Here is a 19,746-nt window from a genome sequence, read left to right as displayed (position 1 = left end):
CACACTCGTACACGCCCCCATCAACCCAGTCAGTCAGCCACGCGCAGACTACAACATCTTTGTGGTGCCAAACCGGCGAATTTGTTTTCCCCGAGTTTTAGAATCTATTCAAGTTACAAATGACATGCAATCGGAGTAAGCCATACGCAAGAGTATATCTACGGAAAGGAAACGAAAAACTACGTGCTAAAAGTTTTAGCTACAGAAGGGACATTACTGCTTGCTCGTCTAGCTAGCCATTGAGCTAGCTATAACGTGCAAGGCTGTACTACAGTAGCCAGCTAAGCTTTCGATCAAGTTCCGAAGAGGCAATGTCTTTTCGTCGACAGAACGTAAGTTGTAGTCGTATTAAGTTGCTAAGCAAGGGTAGCTTGCTGCTACATGTATTGTTTTCTGTATGAATTCTAGCTAGTTTGTTCGATATTTGTTAGCAGCTAAAAGTTGGCTAGCTAACGTGAGCTTTATCGATGGTGTCCTCATTGACTTACTTGTACACTAGCTAGGTAGTCAGTCTGGTAATGTCAAATACTATTTAGTAGACTAAAGGCAAATTGAATCAGTATAACTGTTACTTGAGGTGTAATTATTGGCATGTGTCACACCAGCAACAACCCGGTTCAGGCGGACGAAAAACCTCGAATGGAACGGCAGGGCCAGCAGGTTTACCCCCTCATATCAGCGGGAACAATACCAACAGAGCTGTGCCTGGAAGGTAAGCATATGTTCGGCCACAGTCGTCAAGCAAGTCCGGGGATCTGCCACATATCCATAGAGGTTTACCGGTCAATACGAGGATTACAGTGGGCGTGCCCATGTGAAACGGAGGCTTTAACTCGATGTTTAAAGCAAATTGGAACGAAGTAAATATGATAGATGTATGTTGCGGCCAATGGCCACAGATGGTCTGTTAAATCGACATTGGTATGATTGAATGGTGTCCGAACCAATGGGATAGACGATACATTTGATTGACGCAAATATGCCCATTCACTTTCTGTGGGGAGGGGATTATCCGTGTGTTTTGTTTTTTCAAGCGTTTGCTTTAGGTTTTGTTTGGCCTGTCAAGTCGTGTGATTTTTCACAGAATCAACAAGACTGCGGAGTAACAGGGATGCACATGACTAAAAAGTATTAACACTCTTTTGTTATTTATTGTATTCAACGTGTCTCTCGATATCTAGCAATTCTTAAATTATTTACCGGTTTGCAGTTAGTTTCCTCCTTACTAGCTGTCTTGTTTAGCTTGCCAGCTAACGTTAGCTAGACAACAAATAGCTAACTATTGTATTGTACCTAAACTAGCTATTGTTTAGATTTTTTATCGTATGACAATCTCGCCGGTTACTCCAACTTGATAGCCAGTTACTAGATTACTTTAGTTAAAATAGTTGCACGTTAGCAGGCTACCGCTAGGTAACGTTAGCTACATTGTTAGCCAAATCGCATTAGCGTTACCTTCGGTTTTAGCTAACCCCAGTTAGCCAGCTTGTGTCAACACAGTTGTTTTCGTTAAGCCTCGCAAACAATGTCGAACGACACAGTAATAGAGAACAGAACATGATCCGCTACGGGTCTAGCTTGTCCCCCCCTAATGTCATAGCTAACTAACGCGTAGATCACCGGCGTCTGCACGCATCCGCGACGGTGATCAGTCTTTTGCTCGACGACTGCATAGACCGGTCTCCTAGATCATCTAGCCATGCAGTCCTATGACAGATCGAGAACCAACACGCTAAAAAGTCCGTATTTGATCAACGCAATGTCCCGTGGCCATAATGCTTCGCAAGTTTGCATGTTAGTTAGCTACATTGAAAGTGGTGCAGCTGCCGGCCTATTTCTTGCTTTGCAGCATTTTGCCCCCAAGACAGCTACACCCATTTGTCTTGTCTGTTGCTAATGTTCTCTCCTCACATTCAGGACAAGAAATACAATGAAGCCTCCATCTCAGCCCTCTCCCGTAAGTCACATATCATGAAATGTAGGCTATCCAGCATGTACTACAGCCGTTTTATGTAACAGTGCATAGCCTAGTACTCGTTTGATGACATTATCTAGGTTGTCTTTCTCTTTGTTTGCTTCCATACCATTGTACAAAGTGAAAACTCTAAAATGTTGAAAGGAAATTGCGGGTAGAGTAAGGTCACATTTTTGGAGCTTTGAAATAGAGGTCCATGCCATACAGAAGTCAGACATGTTTGTTTGCAACTCGCAGGTATTTGAAGGTGTCTACAACAACACCAGGATGCTTCACTATCTCACCGCTGTAGTGGTGAGTGTTCATTTGGTCATTTAGGCCCTGGTCCACCATGGTACCTTTGATGCAACACATACACTATGCCCTAATGTGCACTCTTTCCACTATTTAAGTTGTCTACTAATGTATATCTTCATGAAATGACCAATAACCATATTATTCTATATATTTTTATTATTATCCTTCAAGGGTTCCACCTGTGATGTCCGAGTGAAGAGTGGAAATGTGTATGAAGGCATCTTCAAGACCCTCAGCTCAAGGGTAATTTTATTCTACCTTGTATCCGGCCGCGTCCGGGAGACCCATGGGGCGGTGCACAATTGGCCCAGCGTCGTCCAGGGTAGCGGAGGGAATGTCCGGCAGGGATGTAGCTCAGTTGGTAGAGCATGGCGTTTGCAACGCCAGGGTTGTAGGTTCGATTCCCACGGGGGCCAGTATGAAAAATAAAATTAAAATAATGTATGCACTCACTAACTGTAAGTTGCTCTGGATAAGAGCGTCTGCTAAATGACTAAAATGTAAATGTATTAGACATACAGGGGTGTTCTGCATACCGACACGTTATAGACCCCTCCTAGAAACATGGTTGTGGTCAGATGTTCACCTTGATCTCGGGTGTATTCATTAGTCGGATCTGTTACAAAAAATAGTCAGTTGCACATCTGAATGCATTCAACCGAAATGTGTCTTCCGCATTTAACCCAACCCCTTTGAATCAGAGAGGTGCGGGGGGCTGCCTTAATCGATGTTCACGTCATCGGCGCCCGGGGAGCAGTTGTTCAAGGGCTCTGGGATTTGAACCAGCAAACTACCAAATCACATTTTATTGGCCACATGTGCCGAATACAACAGGTGCAGACATTACAGTGAAATGCTTACTTACAGCCCTTAACCAACAGTGCATTTATTTTTTAATAAAAAAGTAAAATACAACAACAACAACAACAAGCCCAGTCGATGAGAATGGGAGCGTGCTCAGTCCTCTTTTTTTCCTGGCCCACTGCTCTTAACCGTTAGGCTACTTGCCACCCCCTTTTACCGTTTACTCTAGGGACTAGTGTTGTCACAATACCAGATTTTTGACTTCGATACCAGGTTTACTCGATACATCACGATAGATACCAAAACGATACTACATCTCTATTGATAAACTGGGTAAATTAAGATGTAGCCTATCCAAAAACAAGGTGCATGCATATTCAATAGGAGTGTGTGCATGCATTGAGTTATTGAGCTTGTTTTGGCTGATTTCATGGGGCTACAGATGACAATCTCTTTCTCTTTTCCCTTCGATTTGGGACTTATTTTAGTGTACTGATCAACATTTGCATTGAAGTAGCTTATTTTATAAAAATGTGCGCTGTCTACCAGTAATAAGTAATTCATGAGGCAAGAGGGGGGCGGCCCGTAGGAGCTGTCAGTTCTCTGAGGCAATAGATCATCTTTGGGAGAGAGACCGAAATAAGAGAATTAATATATATATATTTTTTGTGTCAATCAGCTTTGAAATCAGCATATTTTGCATTATGGTTTGCGTTATAGTTCACAAAGTACTAGGGTAGTGAATTGATGTTAGTTTTAGCTGTCAGCTAGCAAGGAAAGTTGGCCTACAATAGCTGGAAGCTACCGGTGTCATCTTGCATTGTAAAGTGTTCTAGCCTATATTGACATTGTTTTGCAAACAATAAGTAACAGTCTCAAAATTTCTGCACATTTGACAGAAGTACCGAAAGTAACACAAATCTAGTACCGAACAGTTTATCATGTTCTATTATCGAAAAACTACCGAAGTTTTGGTATACCATGCAACACCAGGAGGGACCTACCTGAAATTGTCCAATAGAAACTTGTTTTCGTTGCAAAACGTTTTACGTTTGGAGTAAATGGTTTCAGTTGCAAAATGTTTTGCAACAGACAGTGTTTTGCAATGGAATCAATATAATGACTACACCCCAGGTCACATTGACCACTGCCTGCAGTCACTCTTCAGTTAACCTCAGTGGTCCTAATGTGTGTTTACTCCAGTGTGAGCTGGTGGTCGACGCAGTCCACAAGCGGAGCGAGGGAGGAGAGGCGGATGGAGACGGAGGGGGAGGCTTGCCCCCCTCCCTGCCCAGGATCGAGGAGATCACAGACACCATGATCTTCAGCCCCGGCGACCTGGTCACAATGACTTGCCGAGATGTGGACCTCAACTACGCCATCAGAGGTAAGTGTGTGTGTGTGAGAGAGAGTGCGTTGTCAGTGTGACTGAAACTGATTCAAGATAAGGATGTGTGTTTAAGTAAGCAGTCGAACTGAATGAGACAGATGGGAGGGTGAACCAAGTGTGTGCGTGCATCATTATGTACCCCTAGTAGATGACACATTATACCTTCAAATTTGGGCATTGTGTGTGTGTGTGTGTGTGTAGATGCTTTCACAGATACAGCAATCAGCTCATCGCGGGTGAACGGGGAGCACAAGGAGAAGGTGCTGCAGCGGTGGGACGGAGGGGACAGCAACGGAGAAGGCTTCGACCTGGAGACGGACACGGTGAGGCGCATAGACACAGTAGCTAGTTTTCCATCCAATTCACAATTTTTTTTGTGATAAATAGAAAACTTGCCCAATCTGGTTTTGGTACATGCTCTCAAGACAAGTTTGCTGATACAGTTGACAGGGGGTTATATGATGATATGGATAAGAGCAAGATACATATATTTTTTTGATAATGGCAGCCAAGCACCAATCATCATGTCACCAGCATTTAAATAACACCCTCAATATTTATTGGAAATGTGCATGAAGCTCAACGTGCCCTTAACCACAATGTGAAGTTCATAACTTATTTCATCTGCCTATAAACCCTTTATGCTTTTACACGACGTGATGGTAGTAGGCTACAACAACGTAACATATCATCGCGTGACTCCAAGTTTATTTTTCGACATGGTGGTTATTACAGTGGGGGGGAAAGTATTTAGTCAGCCACCAATTGTGCAAGTTCTCCCACTTAAAAAGATGAGAGAGGCCTGTAATTTTCATCATAGGTACACGTCAACTATGACAGACAAATTGAGAAGAAAAAATCCAGAAAATCACATTGTAGGATTTTTAATGAATTTATTTGCAAATTATGGTGGAAAATAAGTATTTGGTCACCTACAAACAAGCAAGATTTCTGGCTCTCACAGACCTGTAACTTCTTCTTTAAGAGGCTCCTCTGTCCTCCACTCGTTACCTGTATTAATGGCACCTGTTTGAACTTGTTATCAGTAAAAAAGACACCTGTCCACAACCTCAAACAGTCACACTCCAAACTCCACTATGGCCAAGACCAAAGAGCTGTCAAAGGACACCAGAAACAAAATTGTAGACCTGCACCAGGCTGGGAAGACTGAATCTGCAATAGGTAAGCAGCTTGGTTTGAAGAAATCAACTGTGGGAGCAATTATTAGGAAATGGAAGACATACAAGACCACTGAAAATCTCCCTTGATCTGGGGCTCCACGCAAGAGCTCACCCCGTGGGGTCAAAATGATCACAAGAACGGTGAGCAAAAATCCCAGAACCACACGGGGGGACCTAGTGAATGACCTGCAGAGAGCTGGGACCAAAGTAACAAAGCCTACCATCAGTAACACACTACGCCGCCAGGGACTCAAATCCTGCAGTGCCAGACGTGTCCCCCCTGCTGAAGCCAGTACATGTCCAGGCCCGTCTGAAGTTTGCTAGAGTGCATTTGGATGATCCAGAAGAGGATTGGGAGAATGTCATATGGTCAGATGAAACCAAAATAGAACTTTTTGGTAAAAACTCAACTCGATCGTGTTTGGAGGACAAAGAATGCTGAGTTGCATCCAAAGAACACCATACCTACTGTGAAGCATGGGGGTGGAAACATCATGCTTTGGGGCTGTTTTTCTGCAAAGGGACCAGGACGACCGATCCGTGTAAAGTAAAAGAATGAATGGGGCCATGTATCGTGAGATTTTGAGTGAAAACCTCCTTCCATCAGCAAGGGCATTGAAGATGAAACGTGGCTGGGTCTTTCAGCATGACAATGATCCCAAACACACCGCCCGGGCAACGAAGGAGTGGCTTCGTAAGAAGCATTTCAAGGTCCTGGAGTGGCCTAGCCAGTCTCCAGATCTCAACCCCATAGAAAATCTTTGGAGGGAGTTGAAAGTCCGTGTTGCCCAGCGACAGCCCCAAAACATCATTGCTCTAGAGGAGATCTGCATGGAGGAATGGGCCAAAATACCAGCAACAGTGTGTGAAAACCTTGTGAAGACTTACAGAAAACGTTTGACCTGTGTCATTGCCAACAAAGGGTATATAACAAAGTATTGAGAAACTTTTGTTATTGACCAAATACTTATTTTCCACCATAACTTGCAAATAAATTCATAAAAAATCCTACAATGTGATTTTCTGGATTTTCTTTTCTCATTTTGTCTGTCATAGTTGACGTGTACCTATGATGAAAATTACAGGCCTCTCATCTTTTTAAGTGGGAGAACATGCACAATTGGTGGCTGACTAAATACCTTTCTCCCCCACTGTATATCAATAGTTGCACATAACAGCGTTTCCACCACAATTATGGCAATCTATTTCACAGACCAAAAAATGACGTTGATGAAAAATGATGTTGTCGACAATAGGATGTTTTGACGACAAATGTACTGTTTCCATCCGGCTGTTGTGAGTAACCAGGAAACCTGGTCACTGACGCACACACACACAGACTTGGTGAGACACAGGCACACACTGACACTGGTTCTTCTGTCTCCGTCAGTCTAATGGCTGGGATGCCAGCGAAATGTTCAAGTTTAACGAGGAGACGTATGGCGTCACGTCCACCTATGATTCCAGCCTCTCCATGTACACGTGAGTATCCTCCCCTCAGCTCCTTATTCTGATTGTGAAATATGCTCTGTCTATATAGCTCTGTATCATTCTGTCTTAGGCAGCGTTTACACAGGCAGCCCAATTCTGATATTTTTTCCGCTAATCGGTCTTTTGACCAATCACATCAGATCATTTTCAGAGCTGATTGTTCAGAAGACCAATTAGTGAATAAAAGATCAGAATTGGGCTGCCTGTGTAAACACAGCCTTATTCACTCACAACACCCTTTCTCTCTCTCACACATGTTTATGAATGACCTTGGAAGTCTTATCTCGGTCTTTCTCCCCCTTCAGCGTTCCCCTGGAAAGGGGCAGCTCGGATGGCTTCCGGCAGCGGGAGGCACGCGCGGCCCGCCTGGCGAATGAGATCGAGGGCAGCCCCCAGTACCGTCACCGCACCAACCTGGAGAATGACGACAAGAGCGAGGAGGACAAGTACAGCGCTGTTGTCCGAGAGAGAGACGAGGGGAGGGAGAGGGGCAGCCCCGGATTCCAGAGCAGTGCCGGGAGCAGGTGAGTCCGGAGGGGAATCGCAGACATACACACGCTTAGTTGTACACTCAACACAGTTGGCGAAACTGCATCTGTGCGAAGATGTAGGCTACTCACTCAGTTGGTTACACAGACAGACGTAACGCCACTCTAACATACACTGAACAAAAATATAAATGCAACATGTAAAGGGTTGGTCCCATGTGTCATGAGCTGAAATAAAAGATCTCAGACATTTTCCATGAGCACCAGAAGCTTATTTAGCTCACATTTAGTACATAAATGTGTTTTCATCCCTGTTAGTGAGCATTTCTCCTTTGCCAAGATAATCCATCCACCTGACAGGTGTGGCATATCAAGAAGCTGATTAAACAGCACGGTCATTACACAGGTGCACCTTGTGCTGGGGACAATAAAAGGCCACTCTAAAATGTGCAGTTTTGTCACACAATACAATACCTTTTTATTTAAGGTATCTGTGACCAACAGATGCATATCTGTATTCCCAGTCGTGAAATCCATAGATTAGGGCCTAATGAATTTATTTAAATTGACTGATTTCCTTATATGAACTGTAACTCAGTAAAAAAACAAATGTGTTGCATGTTGCGTTTATACTTTTGTTCAGTTTATCTCTCTCTCTCTAGGGAGGGTAAATACATTCCTCTTCCCCAGAGGGCCAGGGAGATGGGTGTGTCCCCCAGCAGCCTGAGGGGCGGAGCCTCTGGTCCAATACCCAATCGAACAGGAGCCCCTGGCTCCTCTAGACCCTCCCAGGGTTCTGATAGGAGCAGCCCACTGTCCGTCAGGGGCGCCTACTCTCCCCACCAGTCCCAAGCCAGCCCCCCGGCCCAGCCCAGCACCCCTACTCCCTCCTCTTCCTCCTCTCACCCGATCCCTCACTCCATCTCTCACCCACAAGCTCTGGCCGATGCCTCACGCTCTTCTGTCAACGGAGGTAAGGCCTCTGTCTGTTTGGGTATATTGAGGGAGGGAGTGTGTGAGGTTTTGTGTATATTGAGTGTTAATTGTGCTCTTTCTGCGTATCAGTGTCATCCAGAACTTCCCCCAAAGCCCAGAGATCCGTACAGAGCAATAGAACTCTGCGCAACCCAAGCTCCCAGTCCTCACCTGCAGGTACACACACCCACCTCATCTGAAAGTGCACAGAAAGGCACATTTCAACGACTCATAGTCTAGACTATTTACATCCCTCACCTCTCCTTTTCCCTTCTCTCTCCCCGCAGTCTCTCGCTCTCCAAAACCAGACGACCCCGCTCTAGCTGGCCCCATCTACCTGGACACTTCCTCCTCCTCGATCGCCTCGGCAACACCCAAGTCCTCTGGCCCCACCCCTCTGTTCACGGTGGATGGTGAGGAGGAAGATGCTGATTACTGCACTATCTTTTTACAGAATTGTTATTTATTGATCTATTGAAGTTCTTTTTGTGTATCATTTTTAATGAATTCTGTTCCTCTCTCTCTCTATCTCTCTCCATTTGTCTCTTGCTTTCTTTTTCTCTCGCTCTCAGTGAATGAGATCCTGAGCTCAGCGGCTAAGGAGAGGACTGAAGGTCCAGCCAGCCCTCAGGATGGCAAGAGTGGCAAAGGTTAGCTTTCCTTCCTCTCTCCATTTGACTGGTCCCTGTCCTTTCCCCTCTTTTGAAAAATAGATTTTCTCTCTCCCTCTCAGTTCCCTCAGTCCTGCAGAGAACACAGTTGGAGGAGCTACGGAAATTTGGCAAAGAGTTCAGGGTAAGTGTGTGCCTCGTGTCCATGCATGCCTTTGTTACCCATGTATGTTATCTGATTCTGACACTCTCGCGCTCTCCCACAGCTCCAGCCCAGCTCCTCCCCTTCTGCTGGCCCCGCCTCCTCAGAACCCGCCCAGCCCTCCCCATCAGACTCCGCCACCACAGCCGAGTCCAAACCCGCCCCTGGCCACACCCCCTCCCAGGACCCCCAGACTGGAGAGGGGTCCTCCACCACCCCTACCTCCACCACCCCTACCCCCTCTCCAGCCCCCAACACCGCCTCTCAGTCATCAGGTCCAGACAGGCAGGCTGCAGGGACACCCCAGCCAGCCAGGACCCCTGGCAGCGAAGAGGGCGGCGAGCGAGCAGAGGGTGTGGCTGAGTAAGTTTGAACAGTGCAATACAGTACAGTATTCCTCAGTGCAGTACAATCTACTCCTACAGTCTAACTGTGGGTATTAGGTTATCTGTTATATGTAGTAGTGTTGATTAGGGGGTGTAACTGTTCACCAAACCAATGGTTTGGTAAGTATTAAGGTTGTGGGGTCACAGGAAAAATGTAATGTCATTCACAATGTTCAGCATTCACAATGTTCCTAGCATTGTCTGTTGTGACCGGATTGATATGTTGGTCCTCAAGATGTCCACTCCGATGCTGCGTTTGTAACCATGTGGGAGGCTGGAATTTACCAGTTGTGAAGTTGTAAATACCAGTTGGATGTATTCATGTGATTTTAACTCGTTGCGAAATGCCGATTGGCTAATGGTCAACAACCTATAACCATAAACTAAAAGTACAGCTATCATGCTTGTAAACAAATGATAGTGCTTTTTATAAATAATGTTTTGTTGCATTTAACTGCCGAAAGTGCTGTTATTGAGGCCATTTCCATAGTAGGTGATGTCAGAGGTCAACATGTGGGAGAAGTTGGTGCTCAGGATGATAGATGAGTTTCCCACTAGTAATTACCAGTTTGAGGGCCGTTCAAGTGGGTTTGTTCCCAGTCGTATGTGGTAAATTCCCACTTCCCTCTTGATTATGAACACTGCCTCCTTCAGTGCCAGATGCGCGTCTCACTCCGGGGTAATGTGATGGGCTCACTGTTAAGTAAGCGCAACACTGGGTGCATAGGCCAATTCATTGGGAACTTATGCTCTGGTTTGTGTATATAGAGCAAGTAACCTGTTTGCTGAAATGGGCGCAAGAGGGAAGTTTGTAAACCTCTACTGAAACCCCCTATGCTCAACCACTGAGAATGGGTGCATAAACGCAGCTATAAACCACACTTTAAAAGCCTATCGCTCTTGTAAACTCTTTGGCCCAGTCAGAATCAGCTGCCAAGGGCTGCTTGTCCATTGCCGTTGTAGTCTGCTGGGAAGCCAAAATGTTCCGAAACTGGAGATTTGAATGACGATGGAGGATCCTCCAATTCTGGTTTATCGACCCCACCACTCGCCATCGTACAGAACTAGTTCCAGACTGTGTCTCACAAAAGGACAGTTTGAAATGCGCCAATTAAGATTAGAATTTGGATTACAACATGTGCATAGGCTCTAGTTGTTTTAACAGAATAGCCTACAATGTTTTTTCAGCTCAGATTTACTCGAGGCATAGGCCTACAATGCAGTGTATCCATTCGGGTTCACAGTGCGGACTGAACTGAGGTCCCTGTACCGACCGGTTTGGTACGAATAAGTGTACCGTTACACCCCTAGTGTTGATAAGATGTGTTGACACACCTTTCTGTAGGTATTATGCTAGGGCTGGGCGATATATCATGAATACCGATATGAAACCACATACCGGTATGGATTTGTACAATACCATATATAACAAATATGTTGATACATTAAGTCAAAAGTGAGCCCCAAGCTCAGGTGGGCATGGTAGTTGCCATGTTGAGGATGTATGAGAATGGATGTATGGAAAAGGGATTTGAAAGATGATTTGGAGTACTCATCTCGCTCTCCTTTGTGTTTTTTAGTCAGGTGAAGAAGTCTACGCTGAACCCCAACGCCAAAGAGTTCGTCTTCAAGGCACCCATGACCCTGGTCTGTCACACACACACGCGCACACACACACACACACACACACAGGAAAGTAGTTGAGAACAAATTCTCTCTCACAACAACCTGTTTGGCCAGGAGTCCAACTATATATTCAGACACATACTCGCACACCAAATGTAACTGTGTGCGTGATTTGTTCAACTAAACTCACATTATCTCACAAACCAACCTAAACTGTGCGCGTTCTCTCCTCCCCAGGTGAAGCCGTCCCCAGCCCCCACCCCCCCGCGGCCCACTCCTCCCAGCCCCTCCGTGGTGCTCCAGCCCCCCCCGGGACAACAGGCCATCTACAGCACCCCCTACCTGTCCTACCTCTCCCCCGTACAGCTACAGGGACACTCTGTACAGGTATGACTAGGACTGAGGCTGTGTGTGTGTGTGACTTCTGTCTCTGAAAAATAAGCATTAGTGTGTCTGGGGTGTATACATTTGAGGTTGGGGTCTAACTGTCCTTTGTTTCCCAGGCTCCCCAGATGTATCAGTACACCATGTCTACAGTCCAGCAGGGGAAATATCCCAGAGCTAAAGGTATACACACTCACACCATTCTGTTACCTAATCAATAGGTTGGTCGCAACACTGTCATAACCGTTCTCTCTCTATTCAATGTTACGCTCTTTTAATTTAGCAACTGGGGAACATTTGAAATCAACAAGTAAAGAACTAGATTAAAGTTATGACCACAATGATCAGTATGTTAATAACCCTCTCCCCCCTCCCAGGCCAGGTGGTAGGCCCTCGTCCGGACCACCACGGCTCTTCTCAGCCCCAGATGCTCCAGGCTGCAGCGTCTGCAGCAGGCCCTCCCCTGGTGGCCTCCCCCTACCCCCAGGCCTACCTACAGTACAGTCAGGTCATCCAGGGCATGCCCCACTACCCCGGACAGGTAGCTAACTACCATGCTAATGTTGCTAATGCTAACTAGGCCATGCCCCACTACCCCGGACAGGAAGCAAACTACCATGCTAATGTTGCTAATGCTAACCAGGCCATGCCCCACTACCCCGGACAGGAAGCAAACTACCATGCTAATGTTGCTAATGCTAACCAGGCCATGCCCCACTACTCCGGACAGGAAGCAAACTACCATGCTAATGTTGCTAATGCTAACCAGGCCATGCCCCACTACTCCGGACAGGAAGCAAACTACCATGCTAATGTTGCTAATGCTAACCAGGCCATGCCCCACTACCCTGGACAGATAGCTATTGTGCTAGTGGTGCTGGCGCTAATACTTGTCCACGCTTATAACAGCATAGGCCCGGAGACCAACAATGTGTGTTGTGGATGGAGGTTTTGTTTCAATAACATTTTCTGATTCCCTTTTTTCACTCTTTTTCTTTCTTTCTTTCTTTCTTCCTCTCTTCTCTCCCCTTCTCTCGTTCTTTCTCCTCTCCCTATTTCTCTTTCTCGCTCGTCTCTCCCCCCCGTGCTAGCCGGTGTACTCCATGCTGCAGGGTGGGGCCAGGATGTTGACTCAGGCGGGCCACCCCCAGGCTCTGGGCCCCCCAGGCCCCCAGTACCCCGGACAGACCGAGGGGCCCCCGGGACCACAACAGGCCATGTATGGTAAGATAACGTCTGTTTAAAAGTACACTGAGCAAGACTTCATTGTAGTCGTGTACAGGACAACGTCCTGCTAACAGACATTCATATCAATACAATTCATTTCTTCTAAGACTGTCATTGTTCAAGGCTCTTTGGTTTGTAAATTATGTTTGAATCCACATACATGGTTCACGTTAGTCTTCCATCTGTCTCTTAGCCCCCCAGCAGTTCTCCCACCATTCTAGCTCCATGCACCCTCCCCAGCCCTCCAGCACTCCCACTGGGAGCCAGCCCCCTCCCCAGCACACTGCCCCCAGCCCTGGGCACGGACAGGTAAACCAAATAGCCCAGCATTGTGTGTGTGTATATGCATGTATGTTTTGTCACATACACCGGATAGGTGCAGTAAAATGTGTTGTTTTACAGGGTCAGCCATAGTAGTACGGCGCTTTTATGAGTAATCTTTTTTACGCGTAACTTTTTCAAATTAGGTAATATTATTAGTTACTTTGTCCAAAAAAACGTGTGCGTTACTTTCAGAATCGGGGACGTGTTTCCATGATCCGATCTTGACTTCTTCCCTCATTTAGTTCTCGAGCAAGTGGAGAAAGGCTGTTTTAGAGAGATGTCATAACTGCTGCTGTCCATAGAAGTGTATAGAGGGCGCACCTCTGATCTTTGCTATTGATCGCTTCTGTGATAGCAAAGCCCATAGAGGGTTTTCCTGTCTAGTGGAAAGTGTGCCCTTTATACATCTCTATGGGTTGTGTATGTGCGGTCTATAACCAGAACTGGCAGCTCGAGAGAGATTTTGAATGAAAAGAGAACCTGTTCAGATGTTTGGCTTACAGTCAGGGCCGGTGTTATGGGCGGGCCTTAGAGGGCCGACCCGACCCCGTACCTCCTTGCCCGTCCAAATAAAATATTGAAATATTGATTATTTATTTGACCGAGACGTGCAACGACAGAAAGACACATCTATCTCAGATATAGCATCCAAGCGAGCGAAACGGCGCCCCTCTGTCTCGGTATGTGTTGTCGCCTGCATAGAGCCCCACAGTGGAGGTGTCATAATACCCATAAAACCTAGCGGTCAAACAGGGAAATGGTTCCAATTGTTTTTCTTTTGCTTAACCTGGCGTAACTTTTCTCTCAGACAAGGTGACTTTTATCAATATATTCAGCTCTATTTACTCTGATTCAAACATGCTAATTAGCATAAAAGTAGACATTGTGCAAGACTACAAATCCCTGCAAGCTCCTGCACGTATTCTCTAGCTGACAACTTTGCTAACAGGTATTGTGTCAATGTAAAACTTGCACAAGACAGTTAACAGAATTGTCCATTTAAAGAAATGTAGCCAATTTATTAATTACTACATTTAGCTCACATTAGATAGTTAATCCAGAGATTCTTACCGTTGCCTCCATTCAGCAGTCTCAACCAGAACATGGCATTTGTAGTTCTTTATGATAGCCACATTAGCATTTCATTTTGGTGGGGGTAAATACAGGCAAATATATTGATAAAAAAGTAACCTTGTCCTAGAGAAATTCAGTTATCAAAACAAAACACAGCCCATATTTTAAGTGTTTCTAAAAAAAAAAAAAAAACTATGTGGAAAATGAATGGTGGAAAAACTATAGGAACCATTTCCCTGTTTGACCGCTAGGTTTTTGGGGTATTATGACTCATACAGTGGTACTCTATTCCCGCCTTTGGTACAACAACTCCCATTGTTAGGGCGGAGACGTGCATTATTATATACATATTTCTGGTTTCAGCCACTTGCGAATTGGAAAGGAAAGTTGGTGGGTGCACAGTGTACTGTTCGGATGTCTGGCTTACTCTACATTGATGTTTTGCCAAAATTATATAATTACTCCTGTCTAAATAAAATAGTTCACCAGAGAGCATGACTCAGCCACAGAGGATCATTTAGCTTCTTGAAGAAAAAAAAGTGAGTGACTCTTGTCAGTCAGTGTATACTACCGAATCGCATCGGTGAGAAAGCCATTCATTTGGCTCCCTAATTTGCATAGGCTATTGGTAGGCCTGGGCTTTTGGGCGGTTATCTGCTGATATATTATGAAAACATTCGACGAAGATGGTGAATCTTCACCGCAGCAATAGGTAGTGGGGAGCCTCATTCTGGTCCAAATATGATAATTAGGGCCCTCATGGAATCCAGGCATTAAAACAGAATTCAACAATATTCAGAAATGTATTGACCTTAGGAAGGAATCAACTAAATGTATGGATTCAAATCATCAAAGATGATGATTAGTCGATCATTTGAGTCAGCTGTGTAGTGCTAGGGCAAAAAACAAAAATGTGCACCCCTTTGGGTCCCCAGGACCAGGATTACAAAAGTGATTTGACCTTTTAATTAATTTTAAGATAATGTGGGCTATTTACTTAATTTTTCAGTTTTTAATCAAATATATAATTTGAAAAACAAACATCTTTCTGACAATTCATATCTTGCAGTAAAACCGTTAATACGACTAATCTCAAGACGCAAAATGTTTAAAGTTTAATGTTCCCTTACTTAGAAAATAGTCCGGATCATGTAGATATCCAATTAACAAACTGAATTCATACATTTTCTGTAATTTAAATTGTGAAGTAGTCTTTCTACACAATACAACACATTTTTCCATCTGGGAGGTAAACTCAATAGTTTTCAATAATTTTGCTGAGTATTTCAGATGGAATCATGGCATTAGAATTATAATAATAATTATAATAATATGCCATTTAGCAGACGCTTTTATCCAAAGTGACTTACAGTCATGCGTGCATATTTTTTTTATTTTTTTTATTTTTGTGTATGGGTGGTCACGGGGATCGAACCCACTACCTTGGCGTTACAAGCACCGTGCTCTACCAGCTGAGCTACAGAGGACGATCAATGCAACATGCTGCTTTGCATAGCCTATGTAGATAGAATGTACCATAGGCCACCAAAATGGAGCTCCTTCGAGAGGCACCTGGCTGGCTACTTTTTCTAATTGGCTGGCTAAAACACTGCCTATTTATCCTGACCAGCCTGTTTTTAGATTACTGTGCGTGTGAGAATATAGAGTATGTTTGTCTCATTGTTGTTATCACATGTATGTGATTTCCTAACACACTTCTTTTCCTCCCTTCAGTCGGGCCAGGGAGGCCCCCAGCCCCAGTCCATGTACCACTCTGGGCCCCTGTCAGCGCCCACACCCCCTAACATGCCCCCTGGCCACAGCTCTCCCCAGGCCTCTTACCCCATGCAGGGCTACAGCCTGCCCACCCACCAGCCCATGGCCCAACACTACCCAGGCCTGGGACAGCTCACACAGGTAATAAACACCAGGCTACTCTGGACCGACAGCCCACATATATTCTCTCCTCTCTCTCTCTGGAGAGTTGAATGTAACAGATCTAAGCGAACAATGATACTAAGTCAAACAATAATGTGACAATATCAGATGTAGCACAAGTCAGAAGTCTATTTGTTTAAATTACGTAAGCCGATACAAGCTTCACTCCGTTGATCTACGCGTGTGGGTGGAGTCCGATTTTTTTTTTAAAAAATTTGGGAGCAGCGGAAACCTGTTGGTAACATGATGCCCTCGCCGGTCCGTGTTTCCTAGACTGCCATTCACAAGTCTTCTCATTTGTGGTGAGAGTTACGTTAGTCTTCCCTTGCTAATAGTAACTAGCTGGCTTTAACCTGGCTAAAAACAGGACGCTAGCTAGCCTTTTTAGCTTAGCACATCTCCTTGTCAAATAATCAGATGTATAGTTAAATATGTGCCATGGCAAATATTGTTATACTTGCCAGTGTAACCTACAACAGTATCTCAATTTGATATGCTGCTTCAATGTATTTGCTCCCATATCAGCTAAAAATAGTGTCATATCACGGAGAAAAGGCACATGGCTACTAGCTGTTTTTACTGTCTCAAAATATCCTGGAATCACAGTTATTACTTCTCAACAAAATACCTTTTTGTGGGGATTCTAATAAGGCAACAATGTTTGGGTTTTGTTTAAACAGGCACTGAGATTATAGTTGGTTATCAATGCAACATGCTGCTTTGCATAGCCTATGTAGATCAGATCAAGAAACCAAGCAACAGTTTCATTGCCTACACAACACTGTAGAGCCCTGCACTGGCATGAACTTTAAGCCCGAGCCCTACCCATGCCTGCGACGTTCAGGGCCTACCCTAGCCAGGCCGATTGCTTCTGCCAAATTTAAGGCCCTGCCCAAAATAACTTCCTCTATTAGTAAATCCATTAGCTGCTCCTGTCACTAGCTCCCTACGCGCAGCTCGCTTTGCTTACGGTGGCTCTAAGTCTGGGTATTGATAGCTACGGCTCAGCTGGGGCTGCTCTGCTCAATGACGAGACACGAGAGAGCAGTTAGCTGCTAGCTACTTTTGGTCACTCTAAACTCTTGACAGCTCAAGGAACATTATATTCTGTGAAATAATCTATCCTGTCTTTATATTGTATGTTGAAGCACTTTTGACACCATGTCATGATCTTAATCAGGCCTGTCGGGGTCGGTTAGCAGTGTTCTATTAACCTCTTAAGGATTGGACCCTTTTTTTCCATTTTCGCCTAAAATGACATACCCAAATCTAACTGCCTGTAGCTCAGGACCTGAAGCAAGGATATGCATATTCTTGATACCATTTGAAAGGAAACACTTTGAAGTTTGTGGAAGTGTGAAATTAATGTAGGGGAATATAACACATTAGATCTGGTTAAAGATAATACAAACAAAAAACATGCGTTTTCTATTTATTTTATAATCTTTGAAATGCAAGCGAAAGGCCATAATATAATATTGCAGTTTAGGCGCAGTTTAGATTTTGGCCACTAGATGGCAGCAGTGTGTGCACATTTTTCAGATTGATCCAGTGAAGCATTGCAATACTGGACTATTTTGTATCAAGTCTGCCCAAATGTGCCAAATTGGTCGATTGATACATTTTCAAGTACATAACTATAGAGAACAAACCAAAATGATATGGTAATACAAAATGTAAGTTAACACACTCCCAGGAATGTCATACATGATGGATCATTAGCTTATACACTAACTTTCACACATCTAGATGGCCGGGCGGGGTGGCTGTGGAGCCAGAGACAGCATGGGTTCAAACTGTAGAACCCAGTTCCTACATTTGAATATACACATTTATTTTATCAAACAAAATGATGCTACATTTTATGTCTGGGACCTTTAGGATGAAAAATCAGAGCAATATTACGGAATATAAGTACATTATTTATCTTCAGAGGTGAATGTATCAAACCAGTTGCTGTGATACGTTTTTTGTTGTTGTGCACTTTCCTCAAACAATAGCATGGTATTTTCTCACTGTAATAGCTACTGTAAATTGGACAGTGCAGTTAGATTAACAATAATTTAAGCTTTGTGCCCATGTAAGACATGTCTATGTCCTGGAAAGTTTGCTGTTACTTACAACAGTCATGCTAATCACATTAGCGCACGTTAGCTCAACCGTCCCGTATACAGGACACCAATCCCATAGAGGTTAATGCTGGCCCCACAATGAACTCTTCGTAGTCAGATTTGGAGCTACGTTCTACAAGGAGCCACCCATTTTGTGACGTAAAACATTTACGTACTGCGTTGCGCTCAATCTTTCCATCTCCGTAGTCTGTAGACCACTATTCTTGAATTAAATATGGTTGTTAGAAATGACACCATCTCGCCCCCTCTCGCTCCAGGCCCACGTTGCCCAAGGTATGTCTGGCCCCCACCACCAAGGAGGCCACGGCCCGCCCCAGATGATGCTGCACTACGCCCCGCCCCCACAGCAAGGCCCAGGCTCCGCCCAGCAGCATGGCCCACCCCCCCAGCAGGGGGCGCACCAACACTACTACATCCAACACCCACAGGGTAAGTAAATTCAAGTATTGCAGCTACACATCTCCAATATAAATTAGCTTTACATTTCCAGATCTTCGTCAGTGACTGTTGTTCTGTGTTCTAGCAGTACAGGTGCAGGCTCACCCCACCCAGCAGCTCTCCTTCCACCCCCCTGGAAACTGACACCCCTACCTACACCTAGAGGACCACAGAGGATGGAAGAGGGGGAAGGGAGCTGAGGACAGGGAGCTGAGGCCCCCAATCCCTCCCTGAGTCTTCATGACTGACCCAATCCCGTTGAGGGACACAATCAAGTTGTTCTCTGATCGGCTAAACTGGTCTGAGAACTGAAGCCCCCTTCTGGAACCACCGCCGCCACACTTCCCTCTCCTCTCGCCCACAAAATAAGCAACTTGTTTTTTTTCCAGTTTTTTACCCAGAGTTCTTTTAGTTAAAGAGAGCGCGAGAGAGAATAAGAGAAAGAGCCCGTCAAAGGCTCCCGTTCTGCTACTCTGTTTGGGACAGAGAAAAATAATAATTTCTTTTGTTTTTATGAAAGCCTAGAAAGACTGAGTCGTCCTCGCTAGCTGGTTCCATTTTTAAGTTGAGAGGATTGACATGGCGAAAGCATCGTCTCACAGTAGACTGAAGCGACTCTGCAGAGAGTTATAGGACTTATCACAATGAAACTTGCTCCCTTTTAACCCCTACCTACTTCCTTTGACCTCCTCCCCATCTCCCTTTCTCCTTTTACAGGTAACCATTAATAAATAATGAAACTATTAAAAAAATGGAAAAATCATACAAAAATAAAGTTTTAAACTCAACCTCAAATGCCACCA

The 19,746-nt window shown here is 44.8% G+C and overlaps 1 protein-coding gene across 3 annotated transcripts; it reads left to right on the top strand.

The window, feature by feature from the left end:
- The first annotated feature begins 19 nt into the window (after positions 1-19).
- On the top strand, positions 20-19,731 carry atxn2l (ataxin 2-like). Of its 3 annotated transcripts, XM_041862569.2 has the most exons (24): positions 20-332; positions 606-712; positions 1,918-1,957; positions 2,213-2,269; positions 2,444-2,515; positions 4,280-4,463; positions 4,668-4,789; positions 7,038-7,129; positions 7,444-7,662; positions 8,289-8,599; positions 8,692-8,778; positions 8,889-9,014; positions 9,174-9,251; positions 9,335-9,396; positions 9,479-9,777; positions 11,381-11,447; positions 11,664-11,813; positions 11,930-11,993; positions 12,188-12,351; positions 12,902-13,034; positions 13,231-13,346; positions 16,170-16,352; positions 18,763-18,934; positions 19,029-19,731. In XM_041862569.2, exons 1-24 carry the CDS (start codon positions 312-314, stop codon positions 19,085-19,087), a joined length of 2,985 nt encoding a protein of 994 aa, XP_041718503.2. In that variant the 5' UTR covers positions 20-311; the 3' UTR covers positions 19,088-19,731. The 3 variants fall into 3 exon arrangements, with proteins under 3 accessions (XP_041718503.2, XP_045079099.1, XP_045079098.1); XM_045223164.1 differs by lacking the exons at positions 20-332; positions 606-712 and adding an exon at positions 1,023-1,128 and having other exon boundaries at positions 19,032-19,731; XM_045223163.1 differs by lacking the exons at positions 20-332; positions 606-712 and adding an exon at positions 1,023-1,128.
- Positions 19,732-19,746: the final 15 nt, after the last annotated feature.

This window comes from Coregonus clupeaformis, chromosome 10, assembly GCF_020615455.1.
Source record: "Coregonus clupeaformis isolate EN_2021a chromosome 10, ASM2061545v1, whole genome shotgun sequence".
Taxonomy (NCBI): domain Eukaryota; kingdom Metazoa; phylum Chordata; class Actinopteri; order Salmoniformes; family Salmonidae; genus Coregonus; species Coregonus clupeaformis.
This window is presented reverse-complemented; position numbering and strand designations above follow the sequence as displayed.

What these genes read in the sequence shown, in the direction of transcription:
- atxn2l (XM_041862569.2), top strand. Translation starts at nt 312, where the DNA reads ATGTCTTTTCGTCGACAGAAC. An exon ending in TGTCTTTTCGTCGACAGAAC is followed by an intron (nt 333 to 605) that starts GTAAGTTGTAGT and finishes GTGTCACACCAG; the next exon opens with CAACAACCCGGTTCAGGCGG. An exon ending in TCGACCTGGAGACGGACACG is followed by an intron (nt 4,790 to 7,037) that starts GTGAGGCGCATA and finishes TGTCTCCGTCAG; the next exon opens with TCTAATGGCTGGGATGCCAG.